The sequence below is a fragment of the Sparus aurata genome, chromosome 2 (assembly GCF_900880675.1).
Source record: "Sparus aurata chromosome 2, fSpaAur1.1, whole genome shotgun sequence".
Taxonomy (NCBI): domain Eukaryota; kingdom Metazoa; phylum Chordata; class Actinopteri; order Spariformes; family Sparidae; genus Sparus; species Sparus aurata.
Window position 1 is genome coordinate 4,270,376 of NC_044188.1, and position 21,246 is coordinate 4,291,621.

A 21,246-nucleotide genomic window follows, 5' to 3' on the forward strand; every position below is an offset into this window, starting at 1 on the left:
CTGTATGGGAAATCCTTTTGTCCTTGTTATGTTCATGTTGTCCGTACGTCCTGCGAAGTTCACAGAAGCTACTGAGACAAATTCTTGTTTATTTCTTGCTCTACAGTGGCATGTAAAGGAATTCTGCCTCAACGTCTAGAAGGAACCGGAAAAGAGGCGAGTTTACATAGAAAATATGAAGTTAAAACAAAGAAAGTACGTAATAAATAATCAAAAATTACACAAAACATGAATATAAACCAATACTTTTACTCTTTGTTTTTCATTTCATACGTAACGTAGCGCATTACTGCCGCGCCAGAAAAGGAAAAAACGGTCATTACAAAGTTAGAAAGCAAAGTATTTAAAGTCTACTGGATCTACAGCATCCTTAACGGGTATTTAATATTGTAACATAACAAAAACATGACAAAGAACTGAGGTTGTCTTTTATAAACCCTGTTTACCGTAGGCTCTGTATTATCTCCAAGGATCAGTCACACTACAAACCTCCTGACCACCTTTGACGTTCATGTTTTTGGTTTCTTGCGAGGAGCTCCGGGGTCACTCGCTTCTCATCCTGACCGAAGAGGTGTTGACAGACAACAGGCCATTATCACCACAATACCAACGTGACCTGACCTCGGTCACTGCCTGCTCGACGCTGGATAAACACTGGAGTCGTCCTCTCTGGGTTCTGACCTCAGTCTCCCCATCTCACCCCTAATTTGCTTCGAGATTTGTGCACCTTCACTTGGATCGAATCGGGAAAGATCATGATTCGGGTTAAACGATCGCTCTCGCTGTGGGGTTGACGTCTAGTTTCCCAAAATGCCTTTCAGCCATCCTTGAAAATGTTCCTGTAAGTGCTGATGGAAGCTGGTTTATGATGCAGCCACCCAGATTAACCCAGAGTGGACTTGGAATTTGAACCAGCAACCTTCAGAAACCAGCAACCACAAACTGACCTTTGTCTGGCATCACACATGTATTGACAGTCAATAAATCACAGAACTAACTAACTTATCATCAGCTGTACCTGTTTTCAGACACAACGGGATTTATCGAAAGAGGATGTCCTTGATTTGAGACCTTTTAAAGATCATTTTTAACCCAAAACACTTTTTCATACGCAAGGATTGCTAATAGATATAAAGGTATAAATATAGGAATATGGTTATTGGAGAGAGTGAGGTCAATCTACATTTTGCAATCAAGTAAGTACAAGAATAAAGTAAAAACACAGAATAGGGCCTGAGGCAGGTTTAAGGATCTGTAACATCAGAAATGTGGACTTTCTGGCAGAAGAGCTCGACTGATTTTGACAAAAAAGAATTAAAAGATGGGAAATTAAATAATATTTTACATAAAATGTAGCTTTAGGCATTTTAACCTCGCAAAATAAATCAGGATGATTATTAAGAACAGAGCCTCCACTGAGTTCTACTTGGGTAAAAACTTTATTAACAAAACAGAAGGCAACGCACAGCTCAAGCTCACTTCCACAGCACAGCAGCCTACATCGCCCTTCTGTCCATCGCTACACGTGCCACAGGAATAATATAACACCCATCATCGTTACAGTTAAATATTAAAATAACACAGCCACTCGGATATACTGCATAATACATATATATTTACTTTTTATAGACCTTTTTGCGACATTAACAGCATCTACAGGAGGAGGGGTGGCGGCCTCGTCATGCTCATTCTCTTGCATCGCAGCGCCATCTAGTGCCTCCTCAGCACAGTTACAGTAGTAGTACAATCAGAAACACAGTAGGCGACATGAGAGGCTCCGGACAAAACAGCCACTTTGTACCGTTTACAATCTCCGACAGCAGTAATCTGTAATACTTCAGAACAATCTGCATCGTTTGAGCTTTGAAATCAGGGTGAAGGATGGAGGTGTGAGATAACAAGGCAATGGGGTTATAGTACTTTTTTTTTAAAAAGGGGAATTCCACCCATTTTAGGAATACTTATATAATCTTTCTTCCAAACACGGGTCTCTCTTTCCTTAAAGCTAGAGGCTAACGGACTGACTTTAAAAACACTGTGCCGTCACATGTTTATCACGAGTTTGAAAGGTTACTGTATCTTTTTTAAAGATTTTTAGGCTTCAGGAATGTTCCCAAGAAGTGTTTTTTGCATGTTCTTAACCCACCAATAATGTATACCCTACAAAAGCTAACAATATTGACAACCCAAACTGCGATTATCAAGAAAGTTAAATGCATTTTGTTCTTGATTTTTTAAGAATCCATTGTTTCTATGCACTCAGTGTGACGTGGAGATCTATAAGAAAATATTTTAGTTCATTCTTCTTCCTCTGGGTGGGTTCTGATGCTGTTTTAGTGTAAACTGAGCAGAAAACTGCATTCAGCGGAAGAAAGTTTCAGGAGTCTTGTAACTGATTTTTCGTACATTATGGAAATTAATTGACATCAATAGTTGCTTGGAAAGAAAGGGCAAGTTCTCTAATATTAAACCCTAAAATATAAATACGACCCGTTATCGTAGCATGCAACAGAACCGGGACGTACACATGATTTGTAATTAAGGAACCAAACACGATTTTCCTTCAAAACAGGTGGAATTCTCATTAAAGGGGGTTAAGATAAATATAGTTTAGGCACAGTTAGTTCTAATGCTAAAATCACAGGTTTACTGTGTAGTCACCTCTAGCGGTTCCAGCTCGGTTGGTGTTGCAGTAGTAGGTTTTTTTTATTTGGGACCAGTTAGGATTCAAGTCATTTTCTCTACATTCTATTACAAACAGCAGGACACTAAATAATATTCCATTCATTATTACAAGGATACTCAATCATCTGATCTGGTGTGACATCGTCGGGTCGGTCAAGTTGTGTTTATGTTTGTGTGTAATCTTTTTTTTTAATTTTTTTTTTTATTCCCAGTAGGCACAGTGGAGATACTGCCCCCTGGTGGCAGGAGGGTAAAACAGTGAAAAGGTGAAGGAGGGTCAGAGAGGATGCTGGTCCCCGACTGCGGGGATTAGAGATGTTGGATGGATACTGTTGCCTAGGCGACCACCCACTGCAGGATGCTGGTGTCTTTCCCACCGGTGGAGATCAGGTGACTGTTGTCGTGCAGGAAGGCAACGTTGGTCACGTGACTGCTGTGGCCGCCGTACTCGTGGCTCGGAGCCTGGAAATGATGCATGAGGCAAACAACAAGGTCAGCTGTTAAGATGCTGCATGTATGCTGTGTTTCAGGTCACTTTTAGAAAAAAATGCTTAATATTAATGTAACTCAAAGATTTCAGGTGTGTAAAAAGACACCTCGAGTGAACTGCTGCAGCCATAGCTTTGAATATTTAATTCAGTGTGACACAAGGATATTATAGTGAACTGAAACCACACAGAAAACTACAACTATATCTGAAAAATCAATTAGTAAATGAGATGATTTTCAGCTCGTCTTTGTGATTTATGACAGCAGCTGAAGAGTCTTTGGGTTTTGAACTTTGAAGATGTCACTTTGGGCTCTGGGGAAATTCTAATCAGCATTCTCCGCAGTTTATAGGTCAGCAGATTAACTGATAATTGACATAATGTTTAGTTGTAGCCCCGGTTTATCAACTTGTTGTAACTATTTACAGCCTCTGAGTCTCTGTGCTAATGGAAACCAGCATGTCTGAATGGACAATTAAGTTTACAGCTCCAGTTTGGCTAAAAACTTGTTGAAATAAACAAAAGGAAAAAAAAAAGCCTGACAATTAAACGTGTTTGTGAGAACAAAATAAACACCTGGGAGAAATTGCGCACATTATAGGTCTGGTGGTTATTCCCACAGAGAAGCCCTGTGGTTGAGTATTTTGTTATTTCTGCTGAGCTTTCATGGGGTTTTCACAGCGTTCATTAACACTTTAATGACAAGGTTGGCAGAGAAAACCAGTGCGGCTGCTCGACTCTGGAAGTGCAAAAGGTCAACGCCTCCGCAGAGCAGGGCAAGTTTCAAAGACATCCAAACAGACAGTGATGTGCTGTGTGCTACCGCGAGTGAACACGACTGACCCTTGGTTGAGAGCAGGGGAAGGTGAACAAGTGCACTTTGCCAAAGTCATCGGCAGAGGCCAGCAGGGAGCCGTCATGTGACCTGCACACGGCGTTGATGTCTGTGCCGTCTGCTCCATCTGGCCAGACTCCTGAGAGGGAGGGAGGGAGAGGATCAGAGAGAAAGAGAGAGACAAACAGTCATGTTCTGTTTCAGGCAGCGTCAAAATGCTGTGCAGCGGTTTGATCAAAGGTCAATCTGGACATCTCACCAGCAACAGAGCTGATGAGTCAAATGTAAAAGAGGACAAAACTTTTTTTCTAACAGCTGTGGGTGGAAGCTCCCTCCAGAGAAAGCTGTACTTTACAGGTTGGTAAAGATAAAAAAATATATAAAGTTTCTTGGTGCAGCGTGATGCTCATTCTGCTTTCACTGCCAACCGCTCCGAGCATCAGCCAACAAAACCGAAAATGCAGTACAATGCTAGTCGTTATGTTGTTTTTACAGTTCTTTTTTATTCTCTATCGTCGGCTCTTGTGGTCGGCTGCTGGCTGCGGGATGTGATGGGACTTATTCTTCTAAGATAATCCAATCAGTGTGACCTTCTGTTCAGGAGGAGTTGGTCTGTTGATCTCAGGTGGGCTCACAGGGTTCATATTAATAAATCACGGAAGAAAAGTGAGTTTTCTCAACCTACCAAAGGTGTTGATGCCCAGAGTGCAGGTGTAAGTGGCCCACTCCAGGTTGCGCACCGTGTCCATGTTGGTCACGTGTTTACCACTGGATGCCTCCCCTGAGAAAACAAACAGAAACGGATTCAATTCTTTATTTCCAATGGAAAAAAAGGGTAAGCTTTACATGTATGTGAAGAGAGACAAGAGGAAGGACCTACAGAAGAGGATCTCGTAGTCTCCTGAGTTGGTGACGAGGTACTGACTGTCTCTGGACCAGTCCAGATGGGTGACGAAGCTGGAGTGACCCTGTGGACGAGAGAGGAGTTCATTTTGATTGATCACACAGATGTGAGGGTTTCATTCCGAACACATGTTGGAGAAAAGTGTCCTTGTTAATCATAATTTCATTCATTCATTCAACTTCATCTTTTAACTTCAGTTTCGTGATAGAGTTTTGCATCAAGTACACTTACAGTGCATTTCCCCACACGGCTGTACTTTCGGCCGTTCTCCGTCACAGCATAGATGTAAACATAGTTGTCATGGGAAGCGACAGCCAGGAAGTTACCGTCTAAAAGCAAAAGAGTCCAGAGTTAACAACTGTAACATGAACCAGCTGCCTCTTCACTGTGTCTGCTGGATGTGTTTTAATGGATCTGTCTCAGGGATGTGAAGGACCAGGTGATGTTTTACCTGGAGAGTACTTGACGTTGGAAATAATCTCATTGCCGTCTGTGTGCATAGAAACAAGATCTCTCGTGTCAGTGTCCAGCACCAACCACCTGCAACACACACAGAACCACAGATGACGTCTTAACGGTTTCATCAGACCACCAACACCCCGAAATTATTTACACTTCATGAAGCAGAGAAAGCAGTAAATCCTTAAAACTGAGAGTGTTCGCTTAATAAATGAGTTACAAAACATCTACATTTACACAGTTGCTGCTTTAAAATAAACATTAGTTGTCATCTTGTGTAATCGTTGTTTCCCTGTTGAGAATGTTTAATTGAATTAAAGGAGAACTTCGGTCAATTTAAACATGCAGCTTCATTGCTCAAGCTACCCTCGACTTGCCAGTACCGAAGACGCGAAAACATTTGGTCCAGCCATTACAGAGCTCCGTGAACGGAGACTTAGCATTGAACGCTAACAGCATGGGGTCAGAACTTTACACTGTGTTTTAAGCGTCTTAACATGCTCCACATCTCACACCAAAAGTTATGCAACATCAGCAGACACCTTACAACACAGCACTGTAGCGTGTATGACTCAAAATGAATAAAAAAGTAGTTAAAACAGTGTGTTTGTGCAAGGAGCTACTTACCTGTTTGTTGACATCCGCGTCTTCTGGTAGCTAGACCAAACTAGCTCATCCATCGAGTGTGCACTTAACAGGCTTAACAGGCTATTGTAAGGCTCATGGCTCATGACAGGCTGTAACATGGACATGTACATTATGAACAGAAACACGAAAATGCTGGATTACGTTTCCGTCTCCGCCAGTTAGGGAGTAAGTGCACGCTCGACGGATTGACTAGTTTGGTCTAGCTACCGGAAGACACGGATGTCAACAAACAGGTAAGTAGCTCCTTGCACAAACACACTGTTTTAACTACTTTTTTATTCATTTTGAGTCATACACGCTACAGTGCTGTGTGCTAAGGTGTCTGCTGATGTTGCACAACTTTTGGTGTGATATGTGGAGCATGTTAAGATGCTTAAAACACAGTGTAAAGTTCTGACCCCATGCTGTTAGCTGTCAATGCCAAGTCTCCGTTCACGGAGCTCTGTAATGGTTGGACCAAATGTGTTTGCGTCTTCGGTACTGGCAAGTCAAGGGTAGCTTGAGCAATGAAGCTGCATGTTTAAATCGACCGAAGTTCTCCTTTAACTGAAGTATAACAGTGAGGCTGACCTTCCAGTCATTGTGCCCACAGCCAGGACAGCCCCGCTGGGATGGAACCCAGCAGACCTCCCTGGATCCTGGAGCACAAGAGGGAGCAGAGAAGAAGATGATTTAGTTAATTTCATCAACTGTTAAATCTTAATCTTATATTCTTTGTGATATTCCGGTGGTGTCAGGCCGGTCACCTCAATGGTCTTGCTCCAGAGGGGCTGATGGGAGTTGGTGTCCCAGAGGTGAACCTGTCTGTCCTGGGAGCAGGTGACAAACTGCTCCATGGAGGGATGGATGTCCAGACCCCACAGCTCATCTGTGTGCCCCTGAAACAGGCATCTGTGTTAGCGCCACACAAACCACATGATGTGCTCATGCTAATATAAACATGCACATTGTGTGTTTATGTGTGCGTACCTGTACGATGGGAGTTAATGTGTCAGGGAAAGCCGCTCTGATGATGGCGTTCTTGGTGGTTCCTACGAAGAGCTCTCCGGGTTTACCTTCAGCCAGAGCCCGGACCGGTCCGAACAACTCGCCCACCTGGACAAACACACAGCACAGACTGTAGACAAGCTCACACGCTCCTGTTAGAGCATTACCCGTAAACAGATCTGATAATACAAAGCCAAATTTCTGTAGTTGACTTTACAAGCGCAGTATTTGTCGGTAAACACAGAGATGAAGAACAAGTCATATCCTCCTCTGAGCGACTCTCCAGGGAGCGACTGGATAGAAGAATATTATGTCCTTGAAACACACAGGACACTTCACGTCTCTCACCTCCATCTCCGCCTGTTTCCTGTAGTCGTGGCCCCACAGCACCACCTTGCGATCCTTCCCTCCTCCAGACACCATGGTGCCGTCCTTCAGGACACAAACAGAGAAGATCCCGCCCTCGTGGGCCCCCGACACCTGCTGGCTGATGCGGTTACCGCCTGTCAATCAAAACAGAGGACAGCCCGTCTCTGATGGATGCTTTTATATTTTTCAATAGAGAAAGTGTGACAGTGCTTGATGGTGAGTGACAAGTTATTATGAAACTGAGACAACAAGCAGATAGCACAACAGTTTTAATGGCTATATTTACTGCAAAGTCTGTCAGCGTTTGGAGATTTGAACAAAAGGTTGAGATTATTGGGAGTTATTTAGATTCTACCTTTGCCCCAGACGTAGATGTTTCCACTGGAGTCTCCTGTGATGGCGTCTCCATTCTCAGCGAACGCCACACACAACACATACTTTGGCTTCTCGTGTTTCTAGAGACAAAGACAGAGGGAGAAGTTGTATTGCAATGAAATAACAAGCAAGTTTACAGGCTTTTGTTAACTTGAGGTTGGAGGGCGGTGTGACATTTTTGAAGCAGTGTCTGTACTAGGGCTGGGTATTACCAGGTACCTCGCGATACGATGCTATCACGATATTTTGCCCACGATAGCGATAATATCACGATACCGCGATTCTGCGATAATCGGCATATTGCAAGAAATTTCATCCACGATACATCACGATATCTGTGTCACTGAAGAAATTCAGAATTTATTGACTGCACTGAATCCATTTCACAGGAATTACAAAACATTGTCAATGAATTTCACATGAATGACGGCCAAGTAAACAAAGAGTATATTGCACAGTGTCTCTTCTTAACACACACACTGACTACAACTATCATTAAATATCTATATGTGTGGGTTTCAGAGCTACTTAAACCATTTTTTAAATTTTATTTGGTTGTATACCTATGTTTGAATAAAGATAAAGCTGTCCTCCGAAGAGGGGTGGTGGGCCAAAAAAAAATGTTTTTTATATATTTTCTTTTTATATTTTTAAATATCGATATTTGGCACCAGTGTATCGATAACGTACCTCAAGACGAAATATCGCGATATATCGTAATATCGATATTTTGGCACACCCCTAGTCTGTACCTCAAACAGGCCCTGTCTCTTGGTCAGAGTGTTGCCCTCCATGGTCCAGAAGTTGATGTGAGATTTTCCACAGGTGACGATCAGGTTGGCATCCATGGGATGAAACACAGCAGCCAGTACAGAGTCGTTGGAGCACTGCGAGACAGAGACAGGAGGCATCTGTAATATTGCAGCCCTTCTGTCCATGCTGGTAGCCCATGCTGATTGTTGATCAATGTTTAGAACCAGGAGATTTTAAGCTTTACAACTGGGATCAGGGTCAGATGATCAGAGGGTCGAGGTACCTTTACGTCAGCCAGTTGCTTCTCCTTCTGCCAGTTCCAGACCGACAGGATGTGATCGTTGGCATCGTCCACAGCGCAGAGGAAGGTGCCGCCGTTCTGACAGAACAATGAGGAGTGAGATCTTCATCCAGCGAAGCAACAGTTACAATGTTTAACCATTTGACTGAACTTTGAAAGTCATCAGGATGTGAAACGACTCACCGACTTGGAGAAAGCCACGCAGGTGACCGCTCGGTCGAACACTCCCATCCCGATCACATGCAGCGTGTTGAGGCTCACAGAGTCCCAAACACGAACGTGAGGAGCCAGCAGCTACACAGACAGGTGGGAGAGATAAAAAAACAGTGTGTTGTAGAAACAAAAAAAGTGGGAGTAAATAAAAAGAGGAACTGCTAAAAGAATTAAACAACTTTTCTCACTATTAATAATGGAAATAATCTGGCATGTTTCCTAAATTGAACTGTGTCTGTATGTAGCTGAGTAAAACTGTGAAACTCTGTGGGAGGAATGTAAAGCGTTGTTTTCGCGGCACCTTTCCATCTTTGGAGTTTCCTGCCACTTGCCCCGTTGCTATGGTAACCATGTCGGGATGCACGCTCAGGCTGCGGAAGAGAGAAAATATAGTTATAATATAATTCGTTCAGGCTTCTGTGTTAAAAATGATGAGTGCATCAACTGTGGATGTAAAACAGCTGATACAGGCTCAAACGGTGAAAGTGAAAAATATCTTTGAAAATATAAAAACACAGAAAGCCGTCAAGCCGTCTCAAGCAAAAACGTCAAACATTTGCTGCTTCAATCTTCTTAAATGTGACGATTTGTGACCTTTCTCTGCCATAAATATAAAGTCTTTGGGTTTTGGACTGTTGGTTGGACTAATTAAGCTATTTGAAGATGTCACTTTGGACTTTGGGAAATTGTGGTGAACATTTGTCTCAGTTTTTGGACATTTGATAGAATTAAACGATTAATAATTGTGAGAATATTTGATAAACGACAAAGAAAATAATTGTTACTGCAGCCATAATTGACACCATATTAGTTTTGGGCACTGACTCATACACAAGGACATTAATAATAAAATAAATACCAAATATGTTTTTTAGAAAAAACATTATTGACACCTTTTAAAATATAAACTTCTGCAGGTTTTATATCAACGAATTTGTGTTTCTAAAATAAATAAGTGACAAAAACTGCAGTTGTTCGTGTAGAATCTTTTCCATAGGAAGCTGAAGAAGAGAACTCAATGTGATGCCGTGGGAGAGAAGAAAATGACTGGCTCCCTGTAGAGATGAGTAGTTTTCCCAGCATGCCTCGGGGGGATTCAGTGTGTTTACATCCTGGAGGATCCAGTCACAGAGCTCACTCAGGATGTCAAGTAGCGCTCATTAAGTAAACCAAAAAAAAATAATCACATTAATGAGAAACACAGTCAGCAGCAGGAAGCTGAAAAGAATCCTAAAAAGTCAGAAGCTTTATTCTCTTTGTCCTGTCATGATGAATCTTCTTATGAACCAACCAGGTGTGAAATATCTGAATTCAGGTTTGACTGAATAATAGACGTCTCATATCAGCCTTTTAGTGGACGTCTACAGAAGAACTGCCTGAAAGATGTTTCTACAATATCAACGTCTTGCTGAAAAGCTGTATAACAAGACATAATGAGTCTCTTCTCTGTTTGAACAAATGTTTCCACATCCTGCTGTCAGCTCCACTCTGACTGCCGTCCTTCCCCTCTGTATTATTTTGCGTGTGGAGCGAACACGCAGTCCTTCAGTTGTTTATCTTTCAGCAGAGCCTTTGAGCAGAGGTGACACGCCGACATGCACACAACAACCAGGGAGCATCAGTCGGCACGTCCCCTCCAACGTGACCTTATGTTAACTATCAAACGCCTGAAAGGAAGCCGCCGGTCTCACCATTTGACGTCGTCGTTGTGGCCCAGGTAGTGTCTCTGCTGCTGCTCCTCGGTGTTGTACAGCACCACCACAGAGGCGTTGAAGTAGACGATCTCTCCGGTGGGCAGCAGGTAGAGGTTGGAGCGGCAGTCACGTCCACGGTAGCCGTACCTGGTCGGCGCTCAGGTTAGGGAACAAGATGAAGGTGAAGCTGGACAAGCACAGCAAGAGAAAACCTTGTACATTCTTATTCTAGACATTTAGTTCAGGTTCCAAAGTGACTCAGAGACTGAAGCTTGTGTTTTTGCAAATTCTAGGATAAGAAACTTAAAAGTAATACTCAACTTAAACGTCCCATATTGTACTCATTTTCATGGCATCTACAAGAAAATATTTACATGCTTTAATGTCCAAATCCATTATTCTTAAACTGTCCATTGCAGCTCTACTCTGATTGGTCAGCTCTCACATGCACCGACCACTGTGTTTTTGCACCCACGGTTTGTGCTGGAGGCGTGGCTTAGTGACATCACAACCTTACGGCAGTCCGGATGGCTCATTTGAAGCCCAGTTTCTGATTACAGGCTGTGTGCTTTTCTCTGGTTATTGAGGGTTTTGATTCTTTCACCTAAACCTGCTTTAAAATAAAAGAAGACACTGAAATCTGCGTCTTCCAGAATCCAAATAAATGTCTATCATGTCTCTGTGCGGCTGTGACTGAATGATGGAGCACTGTGCGCCTCTGCGTTAACATGTTTCCACACTTTCCCTCTTCCCTGAAGGATACACCCACTGCAGTTTGAGCTTGCGGTCGGGTAGCGCCACCTTGTGGTCGATGCTGTAGCTCTCCCTCTGCTCATCGGGGATGTGCATGGTGACGGGACGACCGCGGAGGAACATCCTCACGTAGCCGTCCTCTGGAGGGAAAGGAGACAAGGGAAGACAAGGAGAGACGGAGGTCAGGCTGCAGATCGAGTAGAAGAGACAGAAAGATGATCTGTTTCTTTTAGAAAATAACAAAACTGCATCAATTGAAGGTTTAATGAGTCAAATTCAGAACAGCAGATGAGATGATTTTGTTCTAAACTGAAACCCTGACAGTGCTTTGTTCAAACTTCCTTCATACTGCGTCATATTTTCCTTTAATTTCTGACATTTGTTCTTTTTTTCCTGGTTATCATTCCCAAGTATAACCAAGACCAGAATATAAAGGGGAAACTTGTCTCCATTAGTTCCGACGATCAGATGATCAATACACAAATGAAACATACGACTGCAAACCCAATCTATCAATAGCCTTAATTCAGTATGGATGCTTTAGAAAATGCAAACATAACCTCGATTACTCAACACTTGAGTTCTTTTCTATCAGAATTACAAGCTTTAGAGGTCGGTGCTCTTCAGCTCTTTAATAATCTTCATGGATTTTCAATATTTCAAATGAGAAATATTTGACAGCTCAAACTGACGGTTATAAAAAAAAAAAAATCCTTCAAGAGTTCTTCAAGGACTCCTGAAGGCTAATTGAGTTTCACACATCAGAGGCTGCTCATCATCTTTACAGTAACGTGAGGGTGAGACATAATTACCAATTCAGACTTAAATTAGACACACAGAGACTCACTCACACACACACACACACACACACACACACACACACTTTAAACTCCTCTCACCTGCATTGAGGGTGCATTCTTTGGATTTGCTGAAACAGAAAGAGACAACAAATAATTAGTTGGGAGCTTACTGGGCAGCAGAAGATGATTTATGGTCCTGCTGTCGTCGAGTGTTTTCCAAAGCTCATTACACTTTGTTCCATAACATCAGGCCCTCCTAAAAGATTCTGAATTATTTATTCTCTGCTCTATAAGGCTTGGCAACCCTCACTGCTCAGTTTAATATTAACTGGACAACAGGGATGTGTGCGGAGGAGCTGCAGCCAAACACAAACAGCTCTTATGTTATTGCTATTCTTGTTTGAGATAATGGACTCTGGAGGCCGGATTAAGGCTCCTGCTGCTTGGGAAAAACTGTGTGCACGTACATATTAGATATAAAGTGAAACTGTGAAGATCTGAAATTGCTGTGAAGATTATTTCCACCGTTGATGGCAACAAATATAATAAGTTTATTTTTTAGAAAACACTCAAGATTTGTGCCGTTTTGTTTCTTTATCATGCAGATTGTTCAGACTACTTACATTTTATAATATAACATCGCTGTGGTCAGGATTTGGATATATTTCATTCATAAAAAACCCTCAAAAAGATCATTGTTTAAAGATCATCATAAAATTATCATCTCACGATTCTAATTTGAGGCCCCTTTCCTGTGTTGAAGTAAAATTTCACAGCCTTTATTTCTTGTTTCTGCCAAAATGCTGCATATTCTTACTCATATTTCCTCCTCCGCCTGACAGAAAATAAAACTGTGCAGCGTGTTGTGTGTGCTGCACAGCGATGATTCATAATTAATGAACAGATAGTGGGAAGACTGGAGGATCAACAATGGCCAGCGGCTCATTTTAACCCGAGTCTCCAACAGCGAGTTAAATCCTGACTGAGCAGACATCTTTGTTAGTTAACACGATACAAAGTTAAGGACACCGTTCGTTAATGCGACTGTGCACAGAGTCAATAAAAGAGAACCACTGGCTTTGATCGAGTCAGCAGACACAGAGTAAACAGAGTCCTGTGATGTGTAATCAAACGGGGAAGGTGACACTTATTATCAGTTAAACACACGGTGAATGTGCTGCTGAGCCAAACAATGTTCCCGAGGACGATCAGAGCCGAGACGAGGGGAGGAAGAGAAAAGCTGAAAAAAAGTTAGCTAAGTACTTTGAATTCATAATGACAGCTGGCGTGTCAGCCGCTCTGCCTGAATCCATAATCACACCTGTCAATCAAAACCTGCAGCTGCCTCATCAGTTCGGAGCAGCGGAGCCTCATCCTCAGCTGTTCCTGAATCAGCTGTCCGTCAACCGATCGGAACTGCCCGCCGAGCACTTCGGTCGGCGTGCTGACCACTCAACCTGAACCTGTCAGGACGCTGTCGACCAATCAGATCGTCGGGCTTGTTGAAGCGCTTGCCTCAGCTGACAGGTGGATATCGCCATGGCAACAGCAGTAAAAGTAAGGCCTGATAAGATAAAGGGGAGCGGAGGGCTCGTCTCTTCCTGCACAGCCGCGGGAGCGAAGGGCAAACAGTTCCATTCAGGAAATAATGAACCATATGGGCTCTACAGATGGTGAATGACATAAACTGAGGAGATGTATAGCCACACTGGACTGTGGAGCAGTGTTTCTACATCGAGTCCCTTTACTTTTGTATTTTTCCATGTATGTGAACATTCATGCAAACCAGCTGATCGCGATGAAGCAAGTAAAAAAAGAAGACTGGCACGTGGACTTGCTTTTATTCAGTGCTTTCTGGTCTGCCTACCGCTTAAAAAAGGCTTTACAACTCCTGCGCATTCACCCATTTTTATTCATACGCTGTCGGCCATCGGGAGCAGTTTGGGGTTCAGTGTGTTGCTCAAGGGCACTTAAACATGAGCCAGAGATCGAACCACCGGCTCTCTAATCGGTGGACAACCTGCTCTACCTTCTGAGCCACAGCCGCCTCAATCCTGATAAACAGATGGATGCAAACAAATCATGTTAAAAATATTTAAATAAATCTACTTTACAAGTGTTTCAGGAGGAACTGCTCGATCTCAAATCACACACTGAACACTGAACACCGAGTGCAGGCAGGACACGAGAACTCAACAGGACACCTTCAAGCACCTGACATTTGTTTAACAGGGAGTTTCCTGAGAAAGCCTCACAGCGCTCGGATGTCTCAGTGCATCTCTGAGCTTGTCTGGTCACGTCATGTGACATGCATCCACAAAGTCTTTCTCTTTTTATAAAGTACGTCTGACATTATCGGTTTCATAAATCAATAAAGGACACAAGAATTCAGAATAGCTATGATCATAATTGATCAGAGCTTGTGTGTGTGTGTGTGTGTTTGAACTTCACACAAAGCATCTGAGGAACATTAAACGAGTGCAGAGCAAACAGGCGACTGATCTGAAGACCTGACTGGCGTCTGTTGTGTCTCTGGGCAGCTGGAGGCGACCAGGCGGGGTGTCGGCTCTTCAGAAATACCCACATAAAGACCCGTTTGTCTCTTTGACTGTGTGTTGTGTGTGTGTGTGTGCGTGCGCGGTCTGCCAGGAAGATGAGGCGTGGCCTGGATCTAGCCAATGGGAGGACAGGATTGATTCAGAGCCAGTAATTAGTGCAGGGCATGCTGGGTAGCTGGCAGTCGGACAGGGCAAATAACTGTGGATCAGAAGCCCATGCGGCTGCAGTCACCAGGTTACCAGGGAGAGGGAGCGCACAAACACACACAAACGCGCTCATTAACATGCAGACTGAGTGTATTGTTGACATTTTCTGGCTGCCTGCAGTCTGAAAACACAAATGGGTTCTTGTAAGAACAAACGGGGACTAATGAGCATCAAACACGCTTCAGGGTTCCTCTGAGAAATCCTCCGTCACATCAGACACCGAGAAGTCTCGCGTGAAGAGATCGCTTTCTTTAAAATTTCCTCGAATCCAAAGTTCTCCGAAAAAGTTTCTCGTCTCGGTCAGCGGGGCGAAAACATTCGTCCCTCGTTGTGGTCTGGAGAGTCTCAACAGATCTTTGCTTGATGCACACTAATGGGCACAGAGAAAGCTTGGCAGGTGATTAAACAGGCTTCACCCAACAGGCAGATACAGTAATTAACGTGCTCTGCTTCTCTGCGGACGCTCGGCTCTGCTCGCGAGTCACTTCGGGTTTTCAAATTGGAAAAACGTGGCGAAGCTGCTTCACTAAAACATTCAGCAGAACAAACTTTTAAATAAATCTGAGGTAAGAAAGAAACTGTTTTAATACTTAACGATGAATCATTTACGTTGAACGCAATTTTTTGATTTTAGAGTTGTTCCAAAATCCAGAGCTGCAAGCTGTCGTCATCGGGAAACCAGTAACAGACCAGAGTGTTACATAAAACATTCAGGCAGAAAGATAAGAGACGGCCTCTGGAAAGCTAAAAAAAAAAGTTGTTTTTGAGTGAGAACTTTTTGGCTGTCAGTGTGTGCGCACAAGGAAGGACCGCAGTGTAACTTATGAAGCTTTTACATAATCTTGTGTGTTAGCTGCTTTGTTTGTTTCCACATGTTTTTAACATCTTGGAACATTTCAGAGCCTTCTGCTTGATAACTGAATCATGTGTTTTTTTTATTGCTAGCTAGTTTGCAATGCTTAACTTGCTAAATACTCAAAGACTCAAACTTAAATCTAGCGTGCGCAATTCTATTTCAGCCCTCAGCTGACGAGTTTGTACAACAAATACCACCAGGTAAATGTGACATGATTAGAAAGATTCCCTCATTAGTTTTTTGTTTTAGAGGAAGCTGCTCCATCCGGCTGGGAGGAACTGCGTCAAAGTGATGCATGCGGAGAGAAAATGGGTGTTGCGGTCCGACTGTTTAGTCGCGGCCCCCGTGAACTGTGGGAGCGGTCGAGCGTGCGTCCACTTCCCGGGTCCATTATGACTAAAGTACTGCAGCGGTTCAGCTAATGGATGCAAGAACATCTTCACTCAGCTCATACAAGAAACACACTAAGAGGCTGAACTCTGTGCCGTATGACATCAGACCAACATGACGCAGAGAGACAGAGAGACAATGAGAGAGAGAGGGAGAAAGATTTGATTGGATGCAGATGTTTTTTTCCTCTTCTCCTCTCTTTTCTATGCCGTGTTTGTAAACACACAAGTATTCATTTAAATAGAAAAGCAGCCACATGAGATTTCCTTCTGGATCAAAGCCCTCAGTGGGACGAAGAGAACGTGATAGAAATCTTTTCCTTTTTCCTCGTATTTGCATAAAAATCAAAACCTGCACTGCAAAACTCAAGTTTGTACGACGTCCTTGGACACGGAGGCTTCTCAACCTCAATTTCACTTTTCACCTGGATTTAGTGGTGCAATGTGCTTCTCTGCAAATCAGCTACACGGTCGATATGTCGGTTGCATGTTAATGCAAGTCCAATCAATGTTATCAGCGATTTTGCATGCTGAGCAGAATCGGTAATCGTAACATCAGTCCGACAGCTGCATCCGCCTCCTGTCTGCGGTCACAATGCTGCAGGGTGATAATGGAGAGAGGTTTAATTCCAATCCCATTCTAACACATTAATGTCAATTAAGATACAAATGTGCATCTCCCACGGTGACGCACGCAAGTACAACTACAGTGGGTGATGTGAAGCAGCTGGTTCCACATAAACACGAGATTTAAGTTTTTTTTTTTTCTCGTGAACTTCAGTGTGATGTGAAGCCGGAGCTGCGACCTGTCTGCTGCCAGAGTCGATCGCATTCAACAGAACGGCCAGTGAACTGACAGAAGTGCTGAGCACAGTGTGACTGTTCTGTCACTTCACATTCACTCATCCCACATGTGTGCGATTGTGTGTGTGTGTGTGTGTGTGTGTGTGTGTTTCGTAACTGGACAAAAATGCGACATGTTTGTTTGTTTCCACCATAATTAGACGTCTGAGGACAAAAGGAGCCACTAATTACACACAAAGGGGCATGTAAATTCATTCCACACATGTGTGACGTAATGAGAGACTCTTGCGTAAGAAATCCACTTCAGAGAAAAGGAAACGCATTTGCTTCAGTTTGGTTTCCATAAAAAGGCAGATTTTAGTTTTTTTAAGCGGAGGAACAAATTAAAAGTTTTCTTCATGAAAAAAACACGTCAGACAGTACAAATCACTTCTCCCTTCCTCGTTCAAACTACACAATCGAACCACGACTAACGACTTAAATGCCATTTGATCCGTTGTCCACTAACACAGCTGGCTCTTGTTACTGTGGTCTACATGTTACCATGCAGCAGCCCCTCCCCACAGCCACCCACGGCCCTGCAGACGGGGATCAAACAGTTCGCGTGACAACAGATTCTGTCACGCAAACCTCAGATATCACAACTTCCTCAGGCTGTCTGGCAGGCGGACATAAAGATCCGACTGACTTTTTTAAAAAACCTTAACATGGTGAAGCCTGAGTGCATTTTTTTTCCAAACCAAACCACACTGCGTTTCATTGTGCAAACCTGTAATCCATTTAAATATTAGTCACCAACAAATGTAGGGCTAGCTGGGTGTGACACACGAGAAAAAACAGTTTCCTTTTCTTCTGAAGTTCTTCTGGTTGACTTTAAAAACAGCAAATGCATTTTTAAAAGTGTTGTCAGCACTGAGCGACGAAGGATTAAAGCTAAACACCTTCCTTAACAAGATACATGTATTTTAGATACTTCAGTTTTGTACAATGAATCCGTCAGATCTCGAACAACTTCTCTTTCAAAAAGCTTTATCAGTAAATCCTGTCTACTCGCAATCTCACACTCACTCTGTCAATAATTGATTGTGGATTATAAAGCAGCAGTTTACCTGGTGGATCTCTTCATGGCTGCACGGTTTCCGTTAGTATAACAGTCGACAGTGGTGAGCAGTCAGAGCGGTTCCTGTCCTGTCTAACAACCGCAGCAACACACTCACTTCCTCCTTCACTCAGCAAAGTTTTAGTTCAGCCTGTAGAGGCCCCATCAGCCAATCAGAATGCATTTCCCTACTGTGAAGACCCCTCCCCTCTGCCTGCTGACCACTCCCCCCTTTTACCAACAACTACTGGAAATGTGAGCTATCAGCAGGAAGACAGGACAGAGAGGGAAGAGGAGAGGAGAGGAGAGGAGAAGAGAGGAGAGGAGAGGAAAGGAAAGGAAAGGAGAGGAGAGGAGAGGAGAGGAAAGGAAGAAGGAGAGGAAAGGAAGGAAAGGAAGGAAAGGAAGGAGAGGAGAGGAGAGGAAAGGAAAGAAAGGAAAGGAAAGGAGAGTAGAGGAAAGGAAAGGAAAGGAAAGGAAAGGAGAGGAGAGGAGAGGAGAGGAGAGGAAAGGAAAGAAAGGGAGAATAGAGGCAAGGAAAGGAAAGGAAAGGAAAGGAGAGGGAAGGAAAGGAAAAGGAAGGGAAAGGAGAAAGGAAAGGAAGGCGCGCGGTGGTCGAGTGGGTTCCTAGAGCGCAGCATAAAATGCAGCCGACCCCGGTTTCGATTCTGGCAGGCGGTCCTTTGCTGCATATCACCTCCATGGTTTCCTCTCTGTCTACTGCCTAATAAAGGTGTCTATGCCAAAACAATCTTAGGAAAAGTGAAAGAAAGAAAAGACAGGAAGGAAATACCAATAAAATAAAGATAGGATTAGGAAAAGGAAAGAAAAAAGAAAAGAAAAGAAACAAAAGAAAAGACAGGAAAGAAAAGAATAGAAAGGAAAGGAAATTGCAGGTGAAAAGAGGAAAGAGGAGAGCAAAGGAGAGGAAAAGAAAATACAAAATTTAAGAAAGAAAAAACAGTAGGAGATGGGAAAATGGGAAAACAGAAAATAGGAAGCAATTAAATGATGAAAGACGGTGACAGATGTATGAAAGGACAAACGAGAAAAATGGGAAAAGTGTGTGACTGAGATTAACCAAAGATAAACTTCCTCTGGTTTGTCCACACATGTTGTGGCACATGGACAAGTCCCATCCTGGACAGCTGTGGCATCACAGAGACAAACAGCCTGTTAGCATCAGACGGTAACTCATGGTGACATCCCAGATAGACTGCAGGCGACCAGGAAGTGCTGACTGTGGAAGCGTAACAGCCACAGATGATAATGATGATGACGACGATGATGATGAGACACATCAGACGACACTAATAATGATGATGTTGTGCAGAATTCATCTCACGCTCCTCCTCGTCTCCCTCTCGCACATCCTGAGTGAGCTTTAAACTTCAGAAACTCTAAACCATCAGTTCTCGGAGCCTCAGCAGCTCCACAGCTCTGGGCTGTAAACGCAAAAACGCCTCCATCAAACTCAGATACAGATGCTGATAAGATTGGGGAGCGGAGGCAGTCGTTCCTCTTGTCTTTTACCACAGAGAGCCCGTGCACAAATGCTCAAAAACTCATGAAACTTTGCACAAAAAGCAAACACCTTCATCCGTTTGAAGACTCCTTCCATTCAGGCTTGTCTCTTGCTTGATTGAGCCATCGTTCTGTTTTTTTTTTAGTGGAATATTATAGTCCGTGTAAATGTAGATAGTGTTACGGGAAGCTGAAGCATATCCAAGTTTCAACTGGTAAAGGGGACAGATCACATCCTGGACAGACTGCCAGCTGTCGATCAGGTTCTGTCATCTGATATCTGGTTAGTTAAATATCAGAAATATGATATCTGAAATAACTCTTTGTGTTGCTGTAACCAAACACTCTCACGCTTGTCTTTTTCTTTCCGCCTTGACGGGTTGCACATCGTGTTCAGCCTGTGTGTGACGCGCTCTCTGGGCTTGTTGGAGGCGAAATGAAGAGTTTCCAGTTTGTTTTCATGCCGACGTACAATACAGACTTCTGCTTTCTCCGTAACATCTGGCTCTGCAGAAAATGTGACTGATGATTGCTTCTCTCACATCACAGGCATAACACATAAACCAGGTATGAGAAGGTGCTCATGAATTTAGAAACACACTGTGTAATTCACAGCACCACGCTGCACGAGGCTGATACCTTTTGCCTCCAGAGGAGCTGCTGGAGGAGGTGGTTCGACTCCGACTCCCCGCCTCCATCTCTCTCCTCACCAGGGTGAGGCGCTCTGTGGACATACTCTTTCTGAAGGGGAGAGGAGACAGAGGAGGAGGAACAAAACTTAAATCAAAATGTTCTGACGTGAAACTCATCTTCACCCTCGTTCAACCTCGTCTCCCTGAGGCCACCGCTAAAAATAAAGTTGCACTCCCAGTTAATTTCCCCGGTTAGACGGGGTCTCATAAATGAAACGAGGGGTGACGGATACGAAAGATTCAATGTGAGAGAGTGTAGAAGGTGAAACACAACTTAGGATGAAACAGCAAAACATTCACTAGACTTTTACCTTTCATTAGCAAAATAACTCTTGGCAAATATTTGAGGCCTAATTGCTTTTGCTGACCTAACAGGTGAAGCATTTACAGACTCTGAGTCAAACTGCTGCACCTGTGTAGAGTCGTACAGTGAAGACTAGACAGCACAACATGTCGTCACTCATGTGGATGAGTTTCATAATTTCTTACCCTCAGGTGTGCATAAACTACAAGGTACGAACTTCTTTAAATAAGTTTAAAAATGTGACTTTATTGGTTATCTCATCAGAAAATTAGCTGCATCCCTGACTTTAAGCCTTGCACTTCTCCTCTGAGATAAACATGTGTGATATTTGTGCCAGTTTTTCTTTTTCTTTAGCGTTTTCTTCACCTCTTAATGGACTGCAGCACCTCCTTCTTCGGAGAGGACGGGGATGAGAGGAGGCGTTTCTGTTGAACGTAGCCATTACTCAGAGGTCTGGAGGGAAGAGCCTGCAGGAGCTGACGCACTGAAAGGTAACACATTATTATCAGCTTCAGCAGAAGTGGAAATGACAGAATTAGTAGCCCGGGG

General features: G+C 43.3%; 1 protein-coding gene across 4 annotated transcripts in view; it reads right to left on the reverse strand.

Annotated features, from left to right (window-relative positions):
- Nucleotides 1-1,420: 1,420 nt before the first annotated feature.
- eml2 (EMAP like 2) overlaps nt 1,421-21,246 on the reverse strand; it is a 31,003-nt gene continuing 11,177 nt past the window's right edge. For 3 of the 4 annotated variants that reach the window (XM_030397084.1, XM_030397096.1, XM_030397089.1), the window contains 20 exons: nt 21,064-21,181; nt 20,341-20,442; nt 12,364-12,392; nt 11,475-11,604; nt 10,709-10,858; nt 9,319-9,388; nt 8,988-9,098; nt 8,787-8,882; nt 8,503-8,637; nt 7,731-7,830; nt 7,355-7,509; nt 6,989-7,114; nt 6,766-6,897; nt 6,590-6,657; nt 5,364-5,452; nt 5,144-5,241; nt 4,889-4,976; nt 4,694-4,789; nt 4,017-4,147; nt 1,421-3,147 (listed from right to left, as the gene is read on the reverse strand). In XM_030397084.1, the coding sequence (XP_030252944.1) occupies nt 3,022-3,147; nt 4,017-4,147; nt 4,694-4,789; nt 4,889-4,976; nt 5,144-5,241; nt 5,364-5,452; nt 6,590-6,657; nt 6,766-6,897; nt 6,989-7,114; nt 7,355-7,509; nt 7,731-7,830; nt 8,503-8,637; nt 8,787-8,882; nt 8,988-9,098; nt 9,319-9,388; nt 10,709-10,858; nt 11,475-11,604; nt 12,364-12,392; nt 20,341-20,442; nt 21,064-21,181 (2,150 nt within the window). In that variant the 3' untranslated portion in view covers nt 1,421-3,021. Of the gene's footprint in view, nt 3,148-4,016; nt 4,148-4,693; nt 4,790-4,888; nt 4,977-5,143; nt 5,242-5,363; nt 5,453-6,589; nt 6,658-6,765; nt 6,898-6,988; nt 7,115-7,354; nt 7,510-7,730; nt 7,831-8,502; nt 8,638-8,786; nt 8,883-8,987; nt 9,099-9,318; nt 9,389-10,708; nt 10,859-11,474; nt 11,605-12,363; nt 12,393-18,187; nt 18,341-20,340; nt 20,443-21,063; nt 21,182-21,246 lie in introns of those variants that run through there. The other variant, XM_030397104.1, reaches the window with a different exon arrangement.